This window comes from Ptychodera flava, chromosome 7 (genome assembly GCF_041260155.1).
Source record: "Ptychodera flava strain L36383 chromosome 7, AS_Pfla_20210202, whole genome shotgun sequence".
Lineage (NCBI taxonomy): Eukaryota > Metazoa > Hemichordata > Enteropneusta > Ptychoderidae > Ptychodera > Ptychodera flava.
The window spans coordinates 3,322,909-3,348,034 of NC_091934.1; the positions used below are offsets into that span (position 1 = coordinate 3,322,909).

A 25,126-nucleotide genomic window follows, 5' to 3' on the forward strand; every position below is an offset into this window, starting at 1 on the left:
GCTTGAAAGCAATCTCATAAACCTGGCCATATGGACAACTGTGTATGGGCAGCTGGATGCTTGACTTCCCGGAGAAGGCGAGCTGTCACGTTCAAGCTCAGGATTATTTGTCGATCAAATTTCAGTAAATTTACCTCACCTAAATGAAATTTTGTCTAAAGGCTGAAATTTCGCCGAAGTTTGACAAAATTGCATCGATTTTCAGGTTCATATCCGACATTTTTGAGTTTTGAGTGCAGACAGAAATAAGTTTTGAGGCAACATGGCTGCGACCCCATGTTGACCCCTAGCCCTGCGTACGATGCTATGTGCTACAGCTAACACACAGCATCGTACGCAGTACGGTGGAAGAAAACGACAATCGCCGATGACCGCGCTGTGTTAAAAGCGCCGCGCTGTGTTAAAAAAAGCGCCGCGCTGTGTTAAAAAAAGCGCCGCGCTGTGTAAAAATCGCCGCGCTCTGTTAAAAAAATGTCCGCGCTGTGTAAAAAATCGCCGCGCTGTGTTAAAAAAATGTCCGCGCTGTGTTAAAATCGCCGCGCTGTGTTAAAAATGTCCGCGCTGTGTAAAAATCGCCGCGCTGTGTTAGAAAAATCTCTATAAATATATGTATTGTACTTCAGGAAGAGGTAAAAGGGGGAGGGACTTTTTCCATTCAAAAACTTCTACTAAAAGGGGCAGTCTTAAATCCCTGGTTGTTGCATCGGTGGTTGTTGACATTGTCTAATTAGGGGTGGACCATTGATATCCTGGGGGGGGGGCTTGGAAGATTGGTGGAGAGCCATTATTTTTCCCCACCTGCTTCACCATGAATTTTTTTTTCTACAGGGCATATGCTGGCAACTTTTTTTTTTCACTTTCCTTCTTCGAGATATATTTTTTTTTTTACCAATTTCGGTGCAATGTTTGTTTGCTTGGTTTTTCACACCCAGTAACAAGATGCTGTTCTATCGCACACAGACTATATTCAAGAAACTAAATAAAGATATGTAAATACATGTACATTTTTGATTCACTTTACAAAAATATCAGTTTATAGATCTTATTTATACCATGGGTAACACACTGAAAATACAAATCAAACAACCTGATTACTGAGTTCTACATTAAGCATTAACAAACTTACAGTGAAAACTTTTCTGAGAACATCACTGGTGTCATCAGAAGAGATGATGGTATCCTACATATATTTGTAAAATCATGTACATCAGACCAGGCATTTACATTGTGCTTGAAAAAAATATGTCATTGTCTGACAAGTGTCCTGGTTTGAGTGATGTTAGCAAGTTTAACAGTCCACTTGACTGACTGAGTCCACTTGACCCAGTTCATGGCAGGCTGTCTCTCTTCTTGTGGTATTTTGACAAAATCCATACATTCAGATTTACACATTTCTGGAAAACACTGGTGAGCAATTTCAATTCAGCATACTTCCTCTAATCAGAAGGTCATGTATACTGTACGATTGTTCATATTCAGTTATTGTTCCTCAAGCTTGAAATGGTTTATGCTTTATAAAACTCCAGAGCTACTGCTTGATTTTTATTGATGCTGCAGTGTGCATCGAACAATTGCCAAATTTTTTTTTTCCGAGTCGCAATGGTCCATAATTGTTTTTCCATCAGCCACTTAAAGCCAGATTTTTTTTTTCGAGCAACTCCACCTGGCATCTTCCCCCCCCCCCAATCTTCCAAGCCCCCCCAGGATATCAAATGGTCCACCCCTTATGTGAATGTTGTGCATTCTCCTTTGCATTCTTCAATTTGCTCAGAGATAAAGTTGATAAAAAACCTGCACCTTTAACAAGTTCATATAAAACAGCAAATTTCTTGGGATCTTGGAAACCAGAGTGTTAACAGCAAGCAATCCGAAATGGTTTTTCTGCATATTTGTTCAACAAAGGCTGAGTGTATACCCGGCGAAGGGGTTATTGCTATTATATTATATCAACTTGCGTGTCTTTGTTGTCTTAGGGCTTGAGTTAGTTGTAGGAGGACTCAAAAGAATCAATGCAGACTAGCTGTGTTAGACCAGAGTTGAGTAACTTTAGTTAGGGCACAGGGGAGGGGAGGACTATTTTCATCACTCTAAGCCCTAAATGCCGAAAACGAAAGTCCGATAGATCAAACGTCGGAAATTCTGCTCCCGAGACCGAGCATTTTTAAAGTTGGGATTACGTACAGATATCGACATTACATTTTATTCGTATGCAACACGAACACTTATAATACCGGTACTTGTCAAAAAATACCTGCTGCAGTCACACAAATGGGTCAAGAGATAAATCAAAAGAAAAAAGTAACAATATTACAATATTTTTCGTAATTTACATGAGAACAATAATCCTGGCTTTTTTGACATACTAAAAATAGATTTATCTCATTCTGTACCGCGGTACGCGTATACGGTATCGACCGTCGCGACATTCAGAGGTGGCACAGTGTAGTTTTGGATCTATTGGACGTTAATTTTGTATCAGAAAAAAAGCAGTTTTGAAAGAATCCAGACTTGCGATGACTGCAACTGTGATGAACAGTTGTGCAGAGTGTGTTGCCCGATGCAGCGAGAGCTGGACGATTTTAACACAGCGCGGACATTTTTTTAACAGAGCGCGGCGATTTTTACACAGCGCGGCGCTTTTAACACAGCGCGGGGCTTTTTTTAACACAGCGCGGTCATTTTTTTAACACAGCACGGCGATTGTCGTTTTCGTCCACCGTATACGCAGGGCTAGCGAGAGAGTTGCCGACATCGACGGTTATTTACGAGAAGTGAATAAAAGACTGTCATTTTTGGAAGCGATCGAGTAGCTGAGGTAGGCTGGGATACGATTTGGGCCCAAGAACGCTGAATTTCGGCAGTAATTTGGCTTTTTACGTCAAGTCCCAAAATGGATTTGAAGTCACCGACCCTACGTACGGGTCTTTGCAGGGCTGTGGTGAGCGGGGCGATTAGCTGTAGCGGAACACACAGCATCGTACTCAGGGCTAGTTGACCCCAAGTGAAAATGTGTTCGCGATCAAATCTTCCTGTATTTTTGTCAGAATTTTCGACAAAATCATTGCTTCTTAAATCTTTTGTAAAATATAAAATACTAAAATAAAAATGCGATGTGCCATGTCTCCAGATTTCTAAAATATCGTTCGTTGACCGTTCGACGGAATACTCATTTCGCAAACTTGTGACGCAGTTGAAATTCAATACTGACCGCCAAACAATCTTAGTGAGACGAGATCATTCTAGACATCCTCCAAATTATCCAACCATTTGCGTTAGAGTTCAGCTCGCTCAGAGTATCATAACATTCTTCGGCCTTCGTTTAGATCGACCCTAATCTCTCCCATTTAGGAAATAAATACACAAGCTACCTTGACAAAACTTCGTGCACCATCCAGGACCAAACGCACTACAAATCTGTCTTGACGTCATCATCTCCTTACATGGTAATCGGCATACCGTATTTTTTAGCAAAGGAGCACAGAATACGTCGGAGTATTCAGTTTCAAAACGTATTACATTGTGTGATGTTGTCAAAAAAAGGTAATGTTACTGCAGTGGTATAAATTAGAAAACACAAAGTTCAAATCAGTTTATTTTGGACTGGCTTTACCCAACATTTCATATTGTTCTTATGCCAGATTTGACCACGTGCTTACGGCGACCCCTTTACATGCAAATTTTGTGTCAAATGGTGTGTTCTCCTGGAAAAACAAACGTACGATTTCTATATGAAGGAGGCAAAATTTGCCCTCAAAACTCGAAACCACCCCTTTATGGGGTGTACCTAGCTATTTTAAACGAGCTTCTCGAATCTGTAGCTCTATTTCGAAATGATGGTCTGGTTTTCTCAGCTCAAGGATAAGTGTTCTCCATCGCTGTGGGCATTACTATTCTCAACTGGGGGTACAGTTTCCAGTCGTAATGTTTTTCGTTGTGTCCGGGATATAAAACCTTTCCTTTTTACAATTTTACTTTGATTAACACTAGTCCACATCTTGTCAGCGATTAAACATGTTTCAAGTTTAAATGTTAAATTCTGGTCTCGAGCCCTCTTGTTCGACCAAACTGAAATTACCCCTCCCACTTTGGCTCGTCCAGTGGGTGTAGCAAGGGTCGTGCCATCGCCTAGGAAACGGAGGGTGCATTAATTGTTGCATTTCGATGCACATTTTGATTATATTCAGAAGATTTTGTGGCAAAAACTCAGATAGAGAAGCATTAATATTCACATCTCACTTATTCAAGACTGGCTGAGAGCAGCACTTCCATTCAGTTAACATCATTACGCCATTTATTATGCCAAGAAAGATGAAGCCAAGACATTTTGCCCTCCCTGGTCTCAGCCAGAATGGTTATACCTTACAGAGTTTTTTCCCACGGAATGAAAACAAATGTACTTGGGCTGAGGCCCAAGTACAATAATAATAATAATACATACATACATACATACATACATACATACATACATACATACATACATACATACATACATACATACATACATACATACAAACATACATACATACATACATACATACATACATACATACATACATACATACATACATACATACATACATACATACATACATACATACATACATATGTATAGCGTGAATATGTATCTATCCATGTTTTGACAGACCAAAATAACAAAGCGACAGTAAATTTGTTTTTAAAGGGAGATGCCTGAACTCACAAATTCGTTCCTTGACCCTGTTGCAATAGATCACATTCAATTTATTGAATATTACAGGAAGAGACGGGTTCATAAGTGGACGTTATCAATAGACATATTTGTCTTCAAAATATAAGTTCGTATTTTTACCCAATTGTTCAGCAGATTTGAGCCCTTGCCAAACACAAGTGCAATACGGACTGCTCTTTTACATTCCCTTAGTGACGTTTACACGAGGTCGTAATCAGTGTTTGATTCCAATTGCTGCAAGTATCTTGATGGTGCAAATATGTACCTCAGTCTACTGCTATAGTGTTTTGATCACACAAAAATCATTACTCGTAAGATAGTGTTTCAGCACAGCGCTTCATTCAATTTGATTTCCTGAATTCTGGCCATGGGACCATAGAGGATTCAGTTTCACAATCTCCTGATAGTATTCACAAACAGTAGGCTATCAGACGTTAATCTATCTCCCAATCTCTCTGCCACCTTTTTCTTCTTGATGTCTTCTAAGCAACAACACCTTTCTCTGTCTATATGTCAGCCTATCCACCAGTCTGTATCAGTCAGCGTCTGTCTGTCTGTCTGTCTGTCTGTCCCCCTCCCTCCCTCCCTCCTCCGTCCCCTCTCTCCTCTCTCTCTCTCTCTCTCTCTCTCTCTCTCTCTCTCTCTCTCTCTCTCTCTCTCTCTCTCGCTCTCTCTCTCTCTCTCTCTCTCTCTCTGAGCGTAGATCCGAATGTATCGCTGAGTTGCTAGATATCCATCAATCAACACAGTTTAATCTCTGTGCACAATTACAAAGACTGCCGGCTGTTTCGTAGAGTATCAATGCGTCCCTGCCATAACGCTGCTATAGATGGTTGCACAAATAGATGACAATATATATGTTTGAAATTTTAATAACAATTTGTAAAACATGGCTATGATTGATATATGCAATGCGTACCAGTATCAAAAGAATCCATCTCTCGTTAATATTGTCACCGTTTGGCTATGTCTACCAATACTTTGTAATACTTGCATCCAGACCAGCTATACTTGCCTAATATCAAACAACAGATGACGGTTTTCAAGTGGAAATAGGAAATTGCTATCGTTCTTTTTTATAAACACATAATGTTAATGTACTTTATCATTTATATGAACCATGGTCAAAATTCTCAGTGCATTGCATTGACAAGACAGTTAATAGCTCATTAGATTGACAGTAAAGATGATTTAAATCTTTCCAGCGAATCCCTCTCATTGACATTGTATTGACATTGTGCTGGAACCTACGTCGTTTGCAAATCTCCTTCTCACGTTGCATTGCAAAAGTAGGTTTAAATAGGTTTTCATCACAGCGTGAAGAATTCATATTTGTTGCCAGAGTGTACTTCGCTAGAGTTTTCTATTCAAACAGACAGCGATTCACCAATTGAATCTAATGCCAGCCGGCACAGGGAAAAACAGCGGGCCCAACTATATAGACCATGCGACCTAAGAGATTATTATCAGGCAGATACAATCTCTTAGACAAGAAGATCTCATTTACTCCAATTCTTATTTGGTGAGTAAGTGGGTACAAATTGTCTTCACGCATCAGACAGAGTGTTTCCAATATGACAGCGTAACCCAATACTGCTATAATTGAAACTCCTTCTTTCAGTCTTAATGTAGAATTGAGGCAAAATCCTCCAAGGTAGAAAATTGATGCTCATCTCAATCATATTCTAATCACCTAGTTGTGATTTGCAAGCCTCCCTATCCATCACTCTGTACGTAGTCATTGAAAATAGCTTTCCCTTCAACATCTCATGATAAATATGATAGACACGGCAAATTCTCACCGGCTTATGTTATTTCTCTCGCTCGAATATAAGATTTTGTGGCGTACGCTTATTTTGTCTTAAAGTCTGAGCTTTTTGTTTATCTAACCATTTCTTTGACAGAATATCTTAGGACTTACTCCTCACGTATGAAATTTGTCATTGAATACTTTCCCCCACAAAACATGAAAGTTTTGCTTACATTTTTTGCTTCATAAATCATAAAATGTAATATTTTAAAACATATGTGCACAGTATTGTCCGACACATTTAACAATCGAATACAGGAAATCAACCTGGCCAAAACGTCGTAATCGGTATATTTGAAGGTATGGCTTGAGTGTCTTGGAGGAATGTATCGTCAATTGTAGAGCCGTGTGTTGCTCTTTCCAAATGGCATTTATGTTAGTGGCTAACAAGCACGTACCTTTACATTGTATGGAAGTGTCGATAAAAGAGTGGCACTAGTTAGATGGCCGTCACGCTGTGCCATTTCCTTGACCGGGAAATGATATAATTGTATCTCTTAGTATGTGTGAAAGCCTTGCTGCCCGGATGCAGTGCTATGATCACACTGTGAGCACTAATGGTCTGGGCAACTGTCCATCATTTCTGTATACATCAGCCAAATCAACCTATCATTAATGTACGAACGTCAATCTAGGAACTTTGCCATTAAGTATTGACCATGGAATTCATTCTACTACCGTCAGCATACAATAATTTACATAAACGGCAATGACACCTTGAAAGTGAAGGTTTACACGAAGTTTGTTTATTTTGTTCAAGTTTAATTTCTTCTTTTGATTTGCTCTACCAAGTATACAAATCGATGGTTGATGCGCGAGTATTTGGATGAAACAAGTTACTTCAAATAAGACTTGTACATTGTCAGCAGGAGTTGTTTACTCTTCGAGAAAAAAGAATCGATTTTCCAAATATGAAGACAGTTAATACAAAATTTCTCCCAAAAGTTTTAAACTTAGTTCACACAGGCTGCAGCTATAGACACTTTTGTGGAACAACCGAATCGCTAAGGATGGCTTCAATTTGTAAAATATTTCGATATGAGCCCATTACTGCTTAGTTTGTCCCTAGTGTAGAAAATTGTTAAAACGAGATGCATAACGCCTGTAAATTGGGATAACAGAATATTTGTCAAGTGCTTAAGTTAAGTGTTGTTAGTAAGCAAGTCATAAATAGACCTAGCAATGTAGATGTACATCTCGATACAAACACCGTCGTACAAAAGCGCCATAGTGGAGTGGATATTGGTTGGTGTTGGCGTGAACTCGAACAGTCACACTGAATCGTCTGTGATTCGTTTGTCATATCTTCAATAAAGATGTCGATGATTTAGAGTGTTTTGACGATTAGAAACTTTTAGTGAGAAGTCTTTTTCATCTCTTAACGAGTAAATGAGAACAAACTATTTTTTTCGTGAGTCTACCTAGCGTGATACGACACCTACAGAGTGTCATGATTACTGTTGTAGAGAAGAGCGTGAGCACATTATCCCGTCTTAGTCTGTAGAAGATGGGAGACACACAAATGGACATTGTTGTTCCGAAGGCCTTTTTTCTTGACAATTCCAGAAGTAAGTAAGCGTCATTGAAGGTTTTAGCATTTTAAATTATGTTACTGAACAAAAGCTTACGGCAATCTCCACAACACCGAACTAATATTGCTACTCACACAATCTCATTATGCGAATACAGATATCAGTCCATCGCTGCGAGGAATTATCTCCGGCAGAAATTCATCCTTAGAGTAGCTGTGTTTAAAATATTGTCGTTAGGCGTAGAAGCAAGGTCGATCATATGGTAGATTGCTACACGATATAACTTAGGGAAATGTCTTTGCATGGTTCCTATGTCGTCAATGTATGAATTTTAGATTTACAGAATTGTACAGACAAGCTTTAATATGGAAGCCTCAGTAATGTATCTGGACCAAATGAAATTTGTGATAAACCTTGACAATTTTCCATTTAATCACCTCCTTTACATCCAGTTTCTGATAGGATTAAGGAAAACTATTGATGCGGCTATCAAATAAAGAATTAAATGTTGTCACTGGCGTGGAAAATTCTGATGGAAATTGACCTATTTTAAGCGCCATGTATTTGGCTGCTTAGTTGTATAATTCTAGGTGGCCCTGGTCGTAGTTGTCTGAAAGAAAAAGGTTGCGCCAATCTAATAAATAAGTCATACCTTATTAATTTCGATACTTTATTTCTATCGTATCTAGATTTCGGATTAAAGTCAGATTTAGCGAACATCGGGCAAGGGAAGTCGGTTCTTTTTGCGAATTGCTTCAGAGCATCCCAATTACTATGTCGCGGAAGTTCCAGTCTCGACTTTGACGAACAGATGGCGCTATCTTTCATGTACAACGCAACAGTCTCTAATTGGTACACACGTTTACACGTCCGAATACCGCCCATCCAATTAAATTTTATATCTATCACACTTTTACCCATCTCGCAGCAGTGGCTTTCTTCATAGAGTTTTCTCAACTCCAACTCAGATATTAAAATTTCTCTCGAAGACAAAACTACAAACATATTCCACTGTAATCCGCCAGTGAAGGGGGTCCTATTGGATGCATGGGAGAGTTACTGTTACAAAAAAGGATAATGAAATTGAGAGGTAGCTGTATAGCAAATGTAACGATGCCAAGAGTTGCACTTTTTGTCCTTTAGGGTGTAAAAATCGTTTGCCGCGGATGTTGTACTTTTTGAACAGAAGAATTCATTCATAGAAGGCACGTGTATGGAACTTACCCAACGGCTATGCTAGCTTGTTACAAAGCAAGAGTGGATTTTACCTTATCTGATTGTATTTTTAGCTTGGCCATTCTTTAGTTGCAGTACTCAAGATTATCTGCTGCTTCTCTATCCATAGCAGGCTTACAATAAAAACAATCTTTGATGATCCGAAAAGTTACTGAGCAATATATGTATACCAGCATCAAGGAGGTGATCTTTGAAAAGTGAAAAAGCGTATTTCATTGCTTGTCTTGCACAGAATCGTTTTTACTACATTCCTGGTGATGTGTGCCTCTTTATAAGACCGAGTTGCGGTATTTTACTTTCTATTGTAATTGAGTCAAGGATTTCATAATGGATATCTCTCGATAAAATCAGACAATTATGCCATATATCACGTGACAATATACCGAGTGTCTGAATCTACTATTTTTATTTCAGTCTGCACAAGACATTGTAACAAGGGAACTCTAGATATCATTTTGTCATCATTGTCACTGAAGCTTATCGATTGGTCTCTTAGGTACCACGTGGCGTTTGAGTCGGACATTTTACATGATTCTGTATTCCGCAAAATATCTCATTGGTCAGTGCTTTCTCCTGACTTTGCCAGAATCATCACCATATTAATCGTCACTGTTTTCTTATTTTTAAACAGGTAATTTTATCGAACTAACCCTTATGCTAATACCAAAAAAGATAAAATATTACTTGTCGCAAACTGATTACTAAGAGAGTGAATGAACGGTAGACCTTACTTTCAAAACGCGTATGATATTATACGTTATTGGACAATAATATAATGATCCTAGTCTCCCTTGCACGTCATATCAAAGTCCTACCCAGGACTATGATAGCACAGTTTAATCAGAAAACCTTTTGTCTGATCAATTTTGCTTTACTGCTAAAGAAAGATGGGTTCATTATTATACTCTAGGGACTTAAAACGACACTGAGTGTGATTAATCGGTCTTTACGGAGAGTCATTTAGAACAGTTCTTTCACTCAAAATTAAGTGACGAAAGTATACATTAATGAAATCATTGCATTGGAGATTCGCATCATCATTGTGTTTTGTCTGAGATTAATATAGCCCTTCCAGTCTGAGATTAATATAGCCCTTCCAGAGATTGTGACAAGACTGGACAAAGCTCTTTGTACAAATGATTGCATGATAAAGAATATAGAAGCATATACCGTTTATTGAGAAAAATACATTCATTCAAAAAAAAACTAAATTTAGTCAAGTCGTTGGCATTAGCCTGATTATCAACGATTGGATTGTCTTGTTTTAAATGAGTTTCACTAATTGACTAACACTTTAGTTCGATAGGACTTAGTTAAGATTACGTCAACAGTTTTAATAGTCTCCGCGAACGATCAGATATCTGACATATTAATTGACGTGTGTTTCATTAAGATAATACGTCATTCATTGACTCTATAAATGATGTTTGTTAACCCTTGTCTTTCAGATAAGTTACTGGTCAACCAGTCCAGATTTAAGCAATAGAGAACGCTTTGAATACTTTTCACGGACAGTACCATCAGATTATTACCAAGCTCAGGCTATGATTGAGATAATCATCCACTTCAACTGGACCTACATCTCCATAGTCCACGAGGATTCTAACTATGGCGTACAGGGTATTGCAGCGTTTACTGAATTGGCAAAGCAGTATGGAATATGCATTGCCCTGACGGAGAAATTTCCAAAAGATGACGGTCAGGGGAACGAAGAAACCTACATTCAAATCGTTGAGAATTTATTGGAGAAGAAAAGTGCTAGAGGTTAGTGTGTTGGTCTTAGGGTTCATCACAGAGTAACATAAACAGAGTGGCAACACTTGCATGCCTTTTGTTCCATGGTCGTCTCGGTAGACTATTGGCTTTTCATATTAAAATGAGCTTAAAAGGTGTTAAACTTTTGGAGGCTTGGTTTGTGGTTGATAATTACACGAGATTATGCGAAACATACGACGAGATGGCATCGTACTGCCAGTCGCGTAGCAACCATAGTTACTTTGTGAGCTCTCAGGCCAGAAACACTGCTTCACGCCAATCAAAACATAACACGCCAGCAGTTTCATAAACATGTCCTTTCTTGGCGCACGTGTAAAAGACGGTATGACTGACCGTAAACCATTGAGTAAAACCAGACAGTATCGATAAAAGACTTTCAAATTTGGTTCAAACACACTCATTATATATTCATAAAAATATTAGAGGAATTTTAAAACGGTAAAACCCACTTTCCTGAAGCTCAAAACACTCCCGTTTTCGCCAGCACATCAATTCCGATCAGCACCACACGACAACAACAACACAAGCTTTGTCGAACATACTTTCGCTTAACAATTGGTGAAAATCCGAAAATTACCGAAGGGTGCATGGTCGGCACTCTTCGGAAAAGAAAGCCAAGAGCTTCGTGAGGCGAGGCAAACATGGATTGCTTACGTAACCGCTTCACGCCTTAAACAATAGCTGTTGCCACTCTGTCTGATATTACTCTGTGGGTTCATCTATATTAAAAGCTGACCCACGACCCACGTAACTCTTTCTTTTGCAGGAAGGGGTAAGGGCTCTCATTTCGTTTTGCGTGCGTCAAAATAGCAGAAGGGTCTTCATATTGTTTTATCAACACAGACCACGTAGTTATCATGGAAGAAAGGCAGCATTTCAGGGCCGGAAATGAATTCCTTTTTTGGTATCAAAATTAATACAATGTAAATTTGAATACAAGAGAAAAAACATCAAGAGTTGCTGAAAAGACAAATTAGAAGTGAGAATTGACACTTTTTTCGCCATTTATATGAATCAAGTACTTTTCTATGTAAGATATATATGAAAAGCGTTCTACCATCTTAAAAAGTGAATTCTTCGTGAGTTAAGTTTCATTACACGGATATTTTGTATGGACTTGTACAGTGTCCGAGATCTGTAGTAGCGTGTGTACGGTAAGGGAAGCCATCACAGTAATAGCATTGATTTTTCAACTGAGCAAAATGATTTTCGTTTGGAAAGAGAGAGGGTCTGAAATAAAACGAAGGAATTCCGTCGGTTGTGTGTCAGCTTTACTATCGACGGCCCCTTACTGTAATGTTCACATCGTTTTTCAGAGTGAATTGGTTTTTTAGAAATGTTATGTGACTCACTGAATTCGGAGTACCTGTTCGTGTTTGTGTCTGAGAGACTGACGACAGAGAGAGGCAGACAGAGACAGACGTACAACGGAGGGAGGGATGTGGAACATTTTATCCCTTTAGATATACCCAAATATCTGTTAGTTATTGGCGGCTCAGCCTAAGGTTTTATGGATCTCATGAAATAGTAGATGAGTGAAGTGAACGTTATCCTTATATTTTGCACCACATTAAGTGACTTTATCAGAGAAAAAGCATGTAAGGAAGTGTTGACGGAATGGTAGCACATACGTTGACAGCATTTAATGAGCCCCTGGTCGATTCAATCAACTGTTTTTAATTGTTTTAATACTCTAACTTAATTGAATATCAACTTTTTGAAACTTTTTGATACAATTTTGTATTTTACCGTTGGCGTTTTTGGAGTTAAAGTGAAAGGGAAAATGTACTGTGAAAATACTCTGAAATGCGGACTACAGACATAGACATGTCGATACGAGCAGCAGTGCTATGGAAATTGAACACAAATCGATCGGTTTACGCACAGTTGTAACGTCGATACGAGCAGCAGTGCTATGGAAATTGAACACAAATCGATCGGTATTCACGCCCAGTTGTAACGTCGATATGAGCAGCAGTGCTATGGAAATTGAACACAAATCGATCGGTTTTCACGCACAGTTGTAACGTCGACACCAGCAGCTGTGCTATGGAAATTGAACACAAATCGATCGGTTTTCACGCCCAGTTGTAACGTCGATACGAGCAGCAGTGCTATGGAAATTGAACACAAATCGATCGGTATTCACGCCCAGTTGTAACGTCGATGAGTCAAAGTTAGAACAGGCGTTACTTCTAGTATAATGTCCATCGACATTGATGTTGAACATCATAATGCATTCTCATGTTGTATATATGTTTTATCATACTGTACTCGAGTTTGCCATTTATCTCGCGCCCACATTTTGCCATTATACAGTGTGGACCTCAATCAGCTGTCAGTAGTATTTTTAAAGCCGTATCAGTTTGATTGGCCTTTAGAGGGCTTGACTGTTCGGCGTCAAGAAGTCCCGTTCGAAACCTTAAAAGTCTCTTACATATGACCCAATATTTTACAAGTATTCGACCGAAGATAGTTCAATTGGTCATCACAAAGACAACGTTCATCGTGTTTCATACCTACGTGTTCAGCAGTATGTCGTTTTCCCTGACAAAATGTGTCAGATCATTGAAAGCTTTGATTACGATCGTCTAATAACCACGTCGTCAGCTGTAAGAGTATGGGTCATTCAGTTACATACTTCATTGGCAAATGTCTGTCATGGGTGTTGTCGCTTGTTTCTGATGTAACAATCCTTTATTGCTTCTCGCTTTGAACCAGACCGCTGTTGTGAATTAGCTGTGAATGGAAGCGGCAAAATGAAAAGGTGGACCAAAATCGCTGTCCTTTCTTCGCTCTGAATAAAATCATAATAAAACAGCAACGTTTCATTTGTGCGTACAATAGCCGATTGGTGGCATAGAGACATTTCGCATGACAACGGTTCGTTGAATGGCCTTTATGATATACGTTCAGTCCTTTTAATATAAAGTTGATTTCCTTCATTATCATTTCTCTACCTCTCTGCCTCTGTCTGTCTGTCTGTATGTCTGTCTGTCTGTCTGTCTGTCTGTCTGTCTGTCTCTCCCCCCAGCTAGCTAGCTATCTCTGAACATTTGAGTCTACAAAGCCACTACACATTTTGAGTTTTACTGCAGTGTTTTATACAGCTAAAACAACAGCATTGCCGAAACTCTCCAAAGGAAAGCAGATGGAAGACTGAACGAATGAAGTTCTGTTCTGCTGTCTGTAAAGTGCAATATAACAACTTGCAGAACAGAACAAATAGCAGTGCAGTTGTACAGTACACATTACAATGTGCCATTTTCATGACCTCTGCTTGACCTCACATCGTTGTGCATCCTTTGGTATGAATCGACCACCGAATTTTGATCAAGACTTGTAACATCTCAATATTTATACCGAATTTTGTACCCAAGAATTAACTAGAATATTTTCCAAACATAGATGTTCAGTAAATTTTGAATGTTACATTCCTCTAACATAAATGCCAGAAAGTGAGGAATGATTACAAATTGGAGGATATACCAATTCACTGTAGCGCCAACTGTTCGCAATGGTTAGAATACTGCACAGGTCAGTCAATATCGGTTACTCGATCTCTGTATCCAGGTTGATGTAGTAATAACATTATGCAATCGCTGAATCATGTTATCAGTCATTTACATGCGAGATGGCTGTTAACTAACGGATGGATTCTATCTTAACTGTGATTTTTCATGAATCAAGATAGCTAACTGAACAAGCCGTCGATGGAAAAAATATAAAATTGTTAGGTGTAGAGTCAAGTTCAAACTCTTTGACAGTGTCAGAAGTCAAGGAGCGGCGCTAAATGTCGTCCTGATCGATGGTAATGGCCAAGTTCATAAGGTTTATAAATTAAAACGTAGTCATGGTGTAGATAACAGAGATAATTCACAGTAGAATGGAAGATTGATGACCAGATCTACATTGACTTCAAACAAAGTACACCGACAGGCTGAACGTTTTTACATCGACGATTCATCTCCCATAGAAATGCCACACATATCTGAAGGATTTGAGTTGTTTGCTGCCAACAACTGAAATAAGTATATATTTATCACATCAGTGCTGATATAGCGTGTTGACAGTGCTTTCAATAATGTCATATTAAATAAAGGTCTTGGTACAATACTCTGTGATCATACCCCGTGAGTTCCTGAAAATAGATAAAATTACCATATTGTATGTATTCTCTTTTGAAATTTAGACTTGCTACCTATGGCGAAAGTCGTTCGAAAATGTGTGATCAATTTTTGAATACATATGCAATTGAAGTTTTTACAGTAAAATAGTTTGTGATTTTGTACGATGCATTGCAATACATTGGCAGATGACAGAGAAAGCAACATTCATTTTTAAGATGAAGCAGAACACGATTATACATGATTAGAAGTAAAATCGCCCATCTTTCAGCGTTTAACATCATAATTCTCGTCTTGGGATATAGATTTGAGTTATCGATATTGTAAGTGATTAGTGTCCCTGGCCTGGATGTTCAAACTAGTAGATACTTCCTGAATTTCCAACTTTTCTGATCGATTTGAAAGTAGTTCAAGGTGAAGACCATGAACAAAATTTCTAAATGTGTGTATACCAAGATAGCAATTGATAGCATGTAATGCTACTTCAAGTTATCGTATCAGTGATAAGAGTGTGGCATTTTATTTGTATCACTTTTTATCTTCCTCTGATCTCGGGAGAATCTTATCTTGTCATTTCAATTGTCTAACGCAAAGAGTACACACAAACCGCATTTTTATCTTCAACTTATTATCCAGTTAACTTCGATGACGTCATAATTAGTGCATTCACCACGCCAGCGCTGTGTACAGATACGCAACAATTTGACCCCACATATAGCGATGCAGTATGCTGACTACATTTTGCCGGTATTGTTGCAATTTCTGATGCAGAGAGACAGTAACGGTGGAATTTCATCTCGATCAACGCTTTCAGTAACTTTTGAACCCATTCGACTTGAGAAGACACCTTTCTGATAATAATTACTTAAGCAAAGTAATTAGGTTTAATTGTACATGCTTGATATCTCACCTATCGTCTATGCTTTGTGTTTAATCGACTGTATTTGTTCCTCAGATGTGTTCGGAATTTGCCTCTGTCGAAAAGACATCCCTTAGAATCCCATCAGAACTATAAGTTTGGTGTGTGCTGTTACAGAGTGTAGATGCACTGCACTTAGTCTCGTCTGGTGAACTATGAATTATGAAATCAAAAACGTTATAAATTAGCAAAGAAACCATAGCCACGGCAACCTTAGTGGTGCCATGAAGCACTCATAAATGCACACTACAGTAATTTAACACAAATGAAACGGCAAATAATAATCAGTAAAGTTTTCAATATAGAATATTTATTGTTTTGACAAAAGCTTGTTTTTCAAAGATATATGGAGTGAGTTGGCGTGCCCTCATCAAATAATTTAGATGACGATGAATTTGATAGTTCAGGAAAGGAAAGCCGTGTGTTGATATGTACACAGTCCCTGGAGGGACTGTGATATTAATTAGTACTCATTGTAAAGCAATGATATTCGCTGTATAGCAACCATATCTTAGAAAGTTCACATTAAAGACTTTAACTCCAGTTGAACAGATAAATCACTTGATTCCAATTGGTTGGAGAATATCGACATAATTATCTGGTTAAGGCTTGTGGGCCGTTTTAATCATAGACGTTCTAAACTGAATTATCTTTGAGAAGATTACAACTCACTTATCTTAAATTGCAAGGCCGTAATAGACCTTAGCGATGGGATGAAAGGTTCATGCTCTGTGTCTGTACTGTCTGTACTGTCTGCTCTGTGTCTGTACTGTCTGCTCTGTGTCTGTTCTGTGGAACAACATGCTGGTCTATCAATCAATAGACACTAAAATGACGCACTATCAAATAACAACTACATCGAAATGAGTCGCTCGGAGTAGGAAATGGGATAGAAAAGATGCCATTTTACCACCGTTTGTCATTAATATCGTAGAAGGTCAAGAATCGAAGTCGCATTTATTGTTTGCAATGTTCTAATGGTATGTATAATGTTCTCAATGATTCACTTTTCAAGCCGAATTGAGATCGGATCGATGAAGAGAATTACGACCGATGTGTACGAATGAGGTAGAGGGTTGCGTGGAATGTAAAATAGAGTTTTAATTGAGGTTCTTTTTCATATTTGAATAACTTTTCGTGTATGTTAATATTTATCTACTTAAAGACACTTTTGTCCCATAAGTCACAAACATTGACGCAACATTGGCGGTCAACGTCCATATAACCTCCCCTCTCTCTCTCTCTCTCTCTCTCTCTCTCTCTGTCTCTGTCTGTCTGTCTGTCTGTCTGTCTGTCTGTCTCTCTCTCTCTCTCTCTCTCTCTCCTCTCTCTCTCTCTCTCTCTCTCTCCTCTCTCTCTCTCTCTCTCTCTCTCTCTCTCTCTCTCTCTCTATATATATATATATAATGTCTGTATCGGGAGGGGGCAAATGATAACTCTTACTCAAAAACTGCGAATGTGTTAGCAGCTGTAGAATGGCTAATGAAAACATTAGAGAAAATAGGACATGATAAATGAGAAATTAGAACTACTTTGTGACGTAATGACAGCTGCCATGAAACAGTGACCTCAAAACTAACCCTTGTGATTCCATAAATGTATAATTCTAGAATTTATTAGTTTGATGTAGTGCAATACAAAAATCTGTTTAAAATATTCAGTCTGTGAAGGAAATCCCTGCATCTACACGAAGAATGTGTACATGTTGTCACTTAATATCTCAAACTCTTTTACGCTGACAGACAATTATCTAATATTCCAAGTCACCGTCTTTGTTGGATATTGTGCGGAATGCTTGGCTTTCTCTACACCTAATGAGCTTACATCCATCGAAAATCATCAATTCGTTAGATATTTGATTGACAGATTTGCACTCAATTTGATGTACAGTGCTAAGTAAATGAGAATTACTTGAGCACATCATGCATTGTAATGTTGTCTGTCTCCCCGTGATCGAAGACAAAGGTACCAGTTTACTTGACTACCTTGTTCCCTGCAGTGGCCACTATATCTACACACCGAACATTACTCACTTGTAACCGACATGTGAAGTGTTAACAAATCGCACATCAGATAGAAATATTTAGGCGAGGATGTTAAGATTTGTAAAAAGTGTTACCTATGAAAAGTCATTCAATAAAACTAAACGAGGTTTTCCTTTTGTAAATTAAAATATTTTTCGTGCGAATTCAAACATACTGAGCAAAATGGATCTGAAATCTTGTCGACAATTTAGTTAGGCTTTTCTAGGAATTGTGGTTTCAAAAGTGACTCGTTCGTTCATACTCACTGCTGGCGGCGTTGCAGTTATGGATCTGCTATGCTGAATAATGATAAACTATCATGTGACACCGTGCGATTTACCTTTCACGATTTTGAACACAAATTACGGGCAGTTTGTCAGTAATGTCTACAATTTATAGCTTTAAGACGATAGTCAAAATAATGGTGACTTATTAACGATTTAGTTACTATTAAGGTCCGTCGTGACGAGTTTAAAATCCACACGGAATTTCAGTCGCTGTAGATTGATATGTTATTCCAATGTTTTCCTCAGTTTGCAATGTTTGCATTTTCATGTAGTTTAATACAACTGTACCTCTGAAGATTTTTAATCATCTTCTGAAGACAATTTTTTTAGGATTTGACAAGTCTATATCATATTCCCAGAGTCACGGGCGCCATTATTTATAAATCGGTATGGTAAGGGAGGAATAGAAGAGTGGTTCAACAGCCTCAGTCTTCAGTTTGGTGATAGTGTCTCCTAGCAACAACCAACCACATAAAGACAGCCGTTACATTAATGTTTTCACCCATGTGTAACGATGGGCATGGTCTCATAGATACATGAGCGAAATTAAAATGATATTTCATCAAAATTTCCAAGAGATAGCGTGAGCACTTACAAATTAAGAAACCTTTTATAAATGTTTGTAGTTATTTGTCTGTTTGATTGATTTGGTTGTGTGTGTATTTGAAATATTCTTTGTATCTGCTTTCGTAGAAATGTCAATGAGAATCCTCCTGAGAAAAAGAAAGTCCTTATCAATGTTTTAATTACTCAAATGTCAGTAGTTTCCATCAATAAATAATGTAATTATTATCGGGTTTTGGATATTTGGCATTGTAGTTAAACACTGTGCGTCATTATTTGAAAATAAACTGTTCATGTTGATATCTACGGATTTCATGCCTGCGTGTTAATTAACTTCATTCTTTGATACTTATTCCTTTACCATGCAAGGATGTACTCGGGATAGGTCACTTAAAGGGCAATTGCCGTATCAGTTCTTCAGAAACAGCACAAGCTAAGAGTTTACAAAGTACATAATAAAACAATAAAATGAATGTAAAATTGTACAGCAAAAAATGTTTTAAGGTCAAAATCTATTCTCACAAGGATGAAAAATGGGGTTTCCTGTAAACTGTCATTCACTATTAAAGAACACAAAGCAAACTTCTAATTAATCTAATGAGCCAATAACAAAAGGCTACAATGAAAGTATGATGTCGTGTCAATTAATCAACGAATACAATGTATTTGAAAACGTTATATGGCATTTTCTGACAACTGAAGTCAATATCCAGCATAGTAGAATACTCTGTACATATACAGATATGAAGACAGGGATATAGAATGGTTGTGCCATAGATAATTCAACATAGTGACGGAGAAACACAGACACACAAGGTGATTAAACTTTGAACACAGACGTAAGGGTCCGTTAACCCTGTGAACACAGACGCACACAGAATGAGTGACACATATTGATGAACAAACCTAGGAGATAACCGATTATGACAGGGTCACGTGGGTAACACAGAGAAAGTAATCGATTAAATCAAACGTAAAAAGCACAGCCGCTTTTTAACAGTTTTCCTGGTTCACTTTTAAATACCCTGTGTCTGCAAATGTCATGTATGTACATTTATTCTGACGTAAGTTAACTTTCCAAATATTTTAAAACCTTTAATAAGCGCTTTGCACAAAATCATCTTAGTCATTTTTTCTTTGTATGAATATTGGGGCAGCGATATTGCATCATGCCTATTGCGGATTGGATGAAAGTATTTGTTCTGACGCTATTGCCTTGTAACAGATGATGGTTGTCTAAGCGCTTATATTATTAAAGTGATAGTCGTCGGAACTGCGCTCAAAGGTTGTATGGGGCCCATACGACCAATGTAAACACTGTATCCAAGGTACGATGGTGATTGATGAAAGTTAAAACATGTCTATAGTCATAATGTACATCGTGTAATTTAAATATTGCAGCTATGATGATGTGGTGCATCTAGATATCGTGCACGAAATATACTGTTTGCAAACAATAAGCTCGTGCAAGCGAGGTGCAGTTTCGACGACCGTTTCTCATTGAAGATTGGGACAATTATTTTTTATGTTAAATCAAAATCTTGTCTGCAGTCGGTACACCGTTTTGAAGAACATCAAGAAACTAAGTTTCCAAGAATCAAAAAAGCGATTTATCCTGCAGACTAGGATATAGTTATGTACAATTCTGAGAAGTCTTTGCAACTTTGTCTGAAAGTTACATAAGCTTTGCGTTGAATGTATGAAATATTGTATTGACTTTTGACAATCTCTTTTCATGTTTCAGTGGTCATTGTGTACGGCTCTGAGCAAGACTGTGCGGGGCTGATGGGTGCTGTCAAGACACTCAACAGATCAGTTCATTTTGTTTGGGTTGGAAGTGACGGATGGAGTAACCGGCAATTACCGGCTCTCGGTAACAAAGAAGACATTTTAGAGGGCGCTATAACAGTACAGCCCCTGGCAGAACCGATAGAGGGTGAGTATTGAGTTTAGTTGTGATATACATGTATCTGCAAAGGCACTTTAATAAATTTGTGCTACGTTCCGCTGGTAATGTCTTTTCGTATTGTTTTACAAAGTACTTATCTTGCAAAATATTGAAGTAAATGTGATGTCATTAAATTATGAACAGCTAATTAATTACCCTCTGGACTTAAAATTAGTCTGTTCACATTACTTGTCATATACAATATATCTTATCATAATAGGACCCCTTTAAAAGTGCATTGATTGTTGGCTGTACCTGTTAAAGAAGTAACGTCCTTATGGTTATGTTATGAGCTGCCGTCTCTATATTTAATGAACGTTGAAACACTTTGAAAATTTTTGCATATCAAGATGTATATAGACATTAACCTGTGTACGATGAGCACTGAAATTAATCCTATTGAACTAGCTAGCTGGCCACAGACATGAGAGATCTTGACATCATCCGTGGTATCTCTCCCGGACTCATGGGAACACCCTACTAACTTTGGTCAACGTAGTAGTAGTCGCCAAAGACAGTCTCCCAAGACGGGGTAGTAGAGTGCTCAATGCATAATCGCCGAGCACTATGACAATAAAACTTAGATCACACCAAGTATATGTAGTACCTATTACTCGAGTCTTGCGCATTGAAGCCAGCATCATATAACCAGGCATGAATTTGTAAAACTTGGGTAATTAACTAATAGGTACAAAATATACTTGATGTATACGTAAAACGTGAGTTATTAGGTAATAGGTACAAAATATACTTGATGTATATTTCTTCACTCTCATCAGACATTTAATGCTCTTACATCGATGAATACTTTATTTGAATTTATATATGTTCCTTCTAGGTTTTGATGAATACTTTAAGAACTTACACCCGGAAAACAACACCCGAAATCCGTGGTTTCGAGAATTCTGGGAAGACTTCTTCGATTGCAAGTTTCCAAATTCAACCCTCACTCCAAATAACATCGAATACAGGCACAATCCTTGCACGGGACACGAGGTCATATCTGCAGAACGAGGCTATGAACAGGACGGTCAACTACAATTTGTCGCTGATGCTGTGTTGGCATTCGCCTATGCTATAAAGGATATGCATAGAGACAAATGCGAGCAACCCGGACCATGCAGAAAAATGCAACCTATTAAAGGAAATGAATTATTACAATATCTCCGGAAAGTGTCCTTCAGTGGTAAGCTGTTTGGTCGGGGTAATTGTCGTCCTGTCATGTTACTTATCTCATATCATACACATTCACCCTACATCATTGAAACAGTCTCAGATATCATCTGCGTCACGTCTCCCATGTCAAAACTGTCTTGCTGTCAAAGTCACAATCGATTTTCTTTCTAGATAACCTTTTAACATCGCTTTCAATCTTATAAACTTCATCGATTTGCATGTACAGAATGGCATACGTACACGGCAACATCAAAAGCCCATATTGTTCTAGCGATAAATACGGCATTCCTTATCTCCAAACTAGTCCAAAGCTGCAAATTACTGATAAAACGTCAACTACAATAATATGCAATAGTAACCTTCTTTAGAAGATTTATCCTTCAATCAGTGTAAGCTTTACAAATGTGTGAAGTATCAATTTCCAGAGATGATTAAGTGAAACGAACTATGCGACATACTTTGTTCATTGATAATTTGAAAATGCATGTACACTCATAAGCAGAAACAAATTATCTCCTCCATTCTGGCCACTTTGTCAATTTGACACAGAGAACTAATTACAGGAATTAAATCATTGCCAGTTGAAAATGTGAGCGACTTTTTGAAGTTACAACAATGCGGGCTTTACTTAACAAATGTAACTATATGCTAGACAAAAACTATAATTAACATTAGATTACGTATTTGCATAAGAACTCAATGCACATCGATTAGGGGTGGACCATTTGATATTCTTGGGGGGGGGGTCTGGAAGATTGATGAGGTAGCATTTTTGTTTTTACCTGACCCATTGTACATGATCTTTTCCCACTCTCCCACCTTTTTTGTCAAGCCTTCTTTGGCTGACTTTTTTCATTTGTCTCTATGCATTTTGTCCCGAAAATCTTTCCGGCCCCCATGATATCAAATGGGCCATCCCTTAGATAATTACGTGATCACTAAGGGACTGGTCAGTTTCTTCAGCCTGGGGGGCCGGTGGATTCATGGGGGGGGGGTCACCATGTTTTTGACTTTGGTGATAGGGGGGGTCACCATGTTTTTGAAATACCCAATAGGGGGGTCAGTGTGTTTTTGAATTTTGACACAGGCTCATCATTGCCTAAAATGCTAGTGTCAGCCACAAATTTCATCTTTCAGTTGTATTTTTCGGCGCGCCCTTCGGGCGCGTAACTTTAATAATCAGTCATATTTTTCAGCACGCCCAACTTTAACATATCAAGCATACATACATCAGAGATATCTGTATGTTCAATATTTTTCAGCGTGCTCTTCAAGCTCATTACTTTAATATATCAGACATTTTTCAGCATGCCCTTCAGGTGCATGACTTAAATATACAAGGCATATATATCAGAGATATCAGGATGTTTCATATTTTTCGGCGCGCCCTTCGGGCGCCATACTTTGATAAATCAGAGATATCTTGATGTTTGCAAAGTGAAAGTGTACATTATGAAATCTGCATTTCATATGAAAAGGATGACAAATTCCTGATACTTTTCTGTTCTCTCCATGAGAATTCAGTATGAGAAAGCAACATGAACAAATATTTCACAATATATATTTGATACAGTGACTTATTTTAGAGATAGAAAAATGACAAGATATCTTTCCTCTCATTGATGCAATTATTTTCCTTTGTGTCACAGTTTTCTGTAGAAAGATGCTTTTTTATGAACAAAATAACAGTTAAAAAAGGCAGTTTTTGTCATTATTAGCTGTGCTTTTATGGTTTCAATGTTACAAGAAAAGGTCCTCTCAGACACTGTACACATCAGATTTGGCTAAAAAAGCTCTCTATGGCTCCTCAGGAGATTTAATTGGATGGTTGGCAAGTCTTAACACCCATCAAAGTTTTTGATTCACTGCTTTTTCCTCTTTGATATTAATGATTGACATCCATTTCTGTACAACAGTTCAGGACATCTGTTAAGCATAGAAAGTGTGAAATACGTTCACAGCTCATTCAAAATACAGCTCATTCAAAATGTACTGTATTCAAACTTTAAGATTGACACTTTGAAATTCCTATCTTACAACTGACATGTTAACAATTTCATTAAAACATAGAATGACTATTTAAAATATAAATATATATGTAAAATGTAAAATATAATATATATATATATATATATATATATATATATATAATTTATGTCCACCTTTTGTTTTACCTATGTCGCGCGCCGGGGGGGGGGGGGTCACCCTGTTTTCGAAATTTGGAATAGGGGGGTCACCCTGTTTTCAAAATTTGGAATAGGGGGGTCAGCCACTTTTTGACGTCGGCAAAAAATAATCCACCGGCCCCCCCAGGCCGAAGAACTGACCAGTCCCTAAATCGTCATGTCGTATTATTTACTCGTGAGAAATCACAAAATAATGCCGCATAAAATTAGTAATTATTTCAGCTAGCTTCAGTGTCAATATAAACACCGCAGATTGTTCCATTGCGCCACAGCGCCCCCATTTTAGCGTGGACACAAAGTTCAAGGCGGCTGACAATCTACAATTCGCCAACATCGTCATTCTGTCACACGGTACAAAAGGGGTTACCTTGGCCAGTTATCAAAGCAAAACGTGAAAGATATCTGTAGGGCAGATGTAAAGTGGGAATTACTACACCGTGTAGATTAGAAGCTGAAAATAAACATATCTTCGAGGAAGAGAGACCGAAATTTGCAATAACTTAGGAACATGGACTGGAACTCGCCGACAACAGGGAGATAAGAGCGTAAGACTACATTTCAATCTTATATTCCATGCTCTCGCTTTCTTTATCTTATCTCCGATTCGTCAGCATGACGCCTACGCATTTTTCGTGCAAGGAAACGTTTGATGTCCTGCGGATTTCTTTAATCGGATTACTGCCATAGAAAATTGAAATGATGAAATGTAAAGTTCAGTACTTTGTGATAAGTGACGATGTTCACCGGGGAAAAAGTCAGCCAGTTTGAACTCATCACCTTACCCCTTCCAGCATAGCCCACCACTTGAAGTTCACATAACCCACTCCTTGAAG

The 25,126-nt window shown here is 38.2% G+C and overlaps 1 protein-coding gene across 7 annotated transcripts in view; it reads left to right on the forward strand.

The window, feature by feature from the left end:
- Window positions 1–25,126, forward strand: part of LOC139136575 (metabotropic glutamate receptor 2-like) — a 213,638-nt gene that overhangs the window by 179,453 nt on the left and 9,059 nt on the right. For 4 of the 7 annotated variants that reach the window (XM_070704319.1, XM_070704318.1, XM_070704323.1 and 1 more), the window contains 3 exons: window positions 10,735–11,050; window positions 20,728–20,919; window positions 21,770–22,135. In XM_070704319.1, coding sequence (XP_070560420.1) covers window positions 10,735–11,050; window positions 20,728–20,919; window positions 21,770–22,135 — 874 coding nt within the window. The remainder of the gene's footprint in view (window positions 1–10,734; window positions 11,051–20,727; window positions 20,920–21,769; window positions 22,136–25,126) is intronic. The other 3 variants (XM_070704322.1, XM_070704324.1, XM_070704321.1) reach the window with 1 other exon arrangement.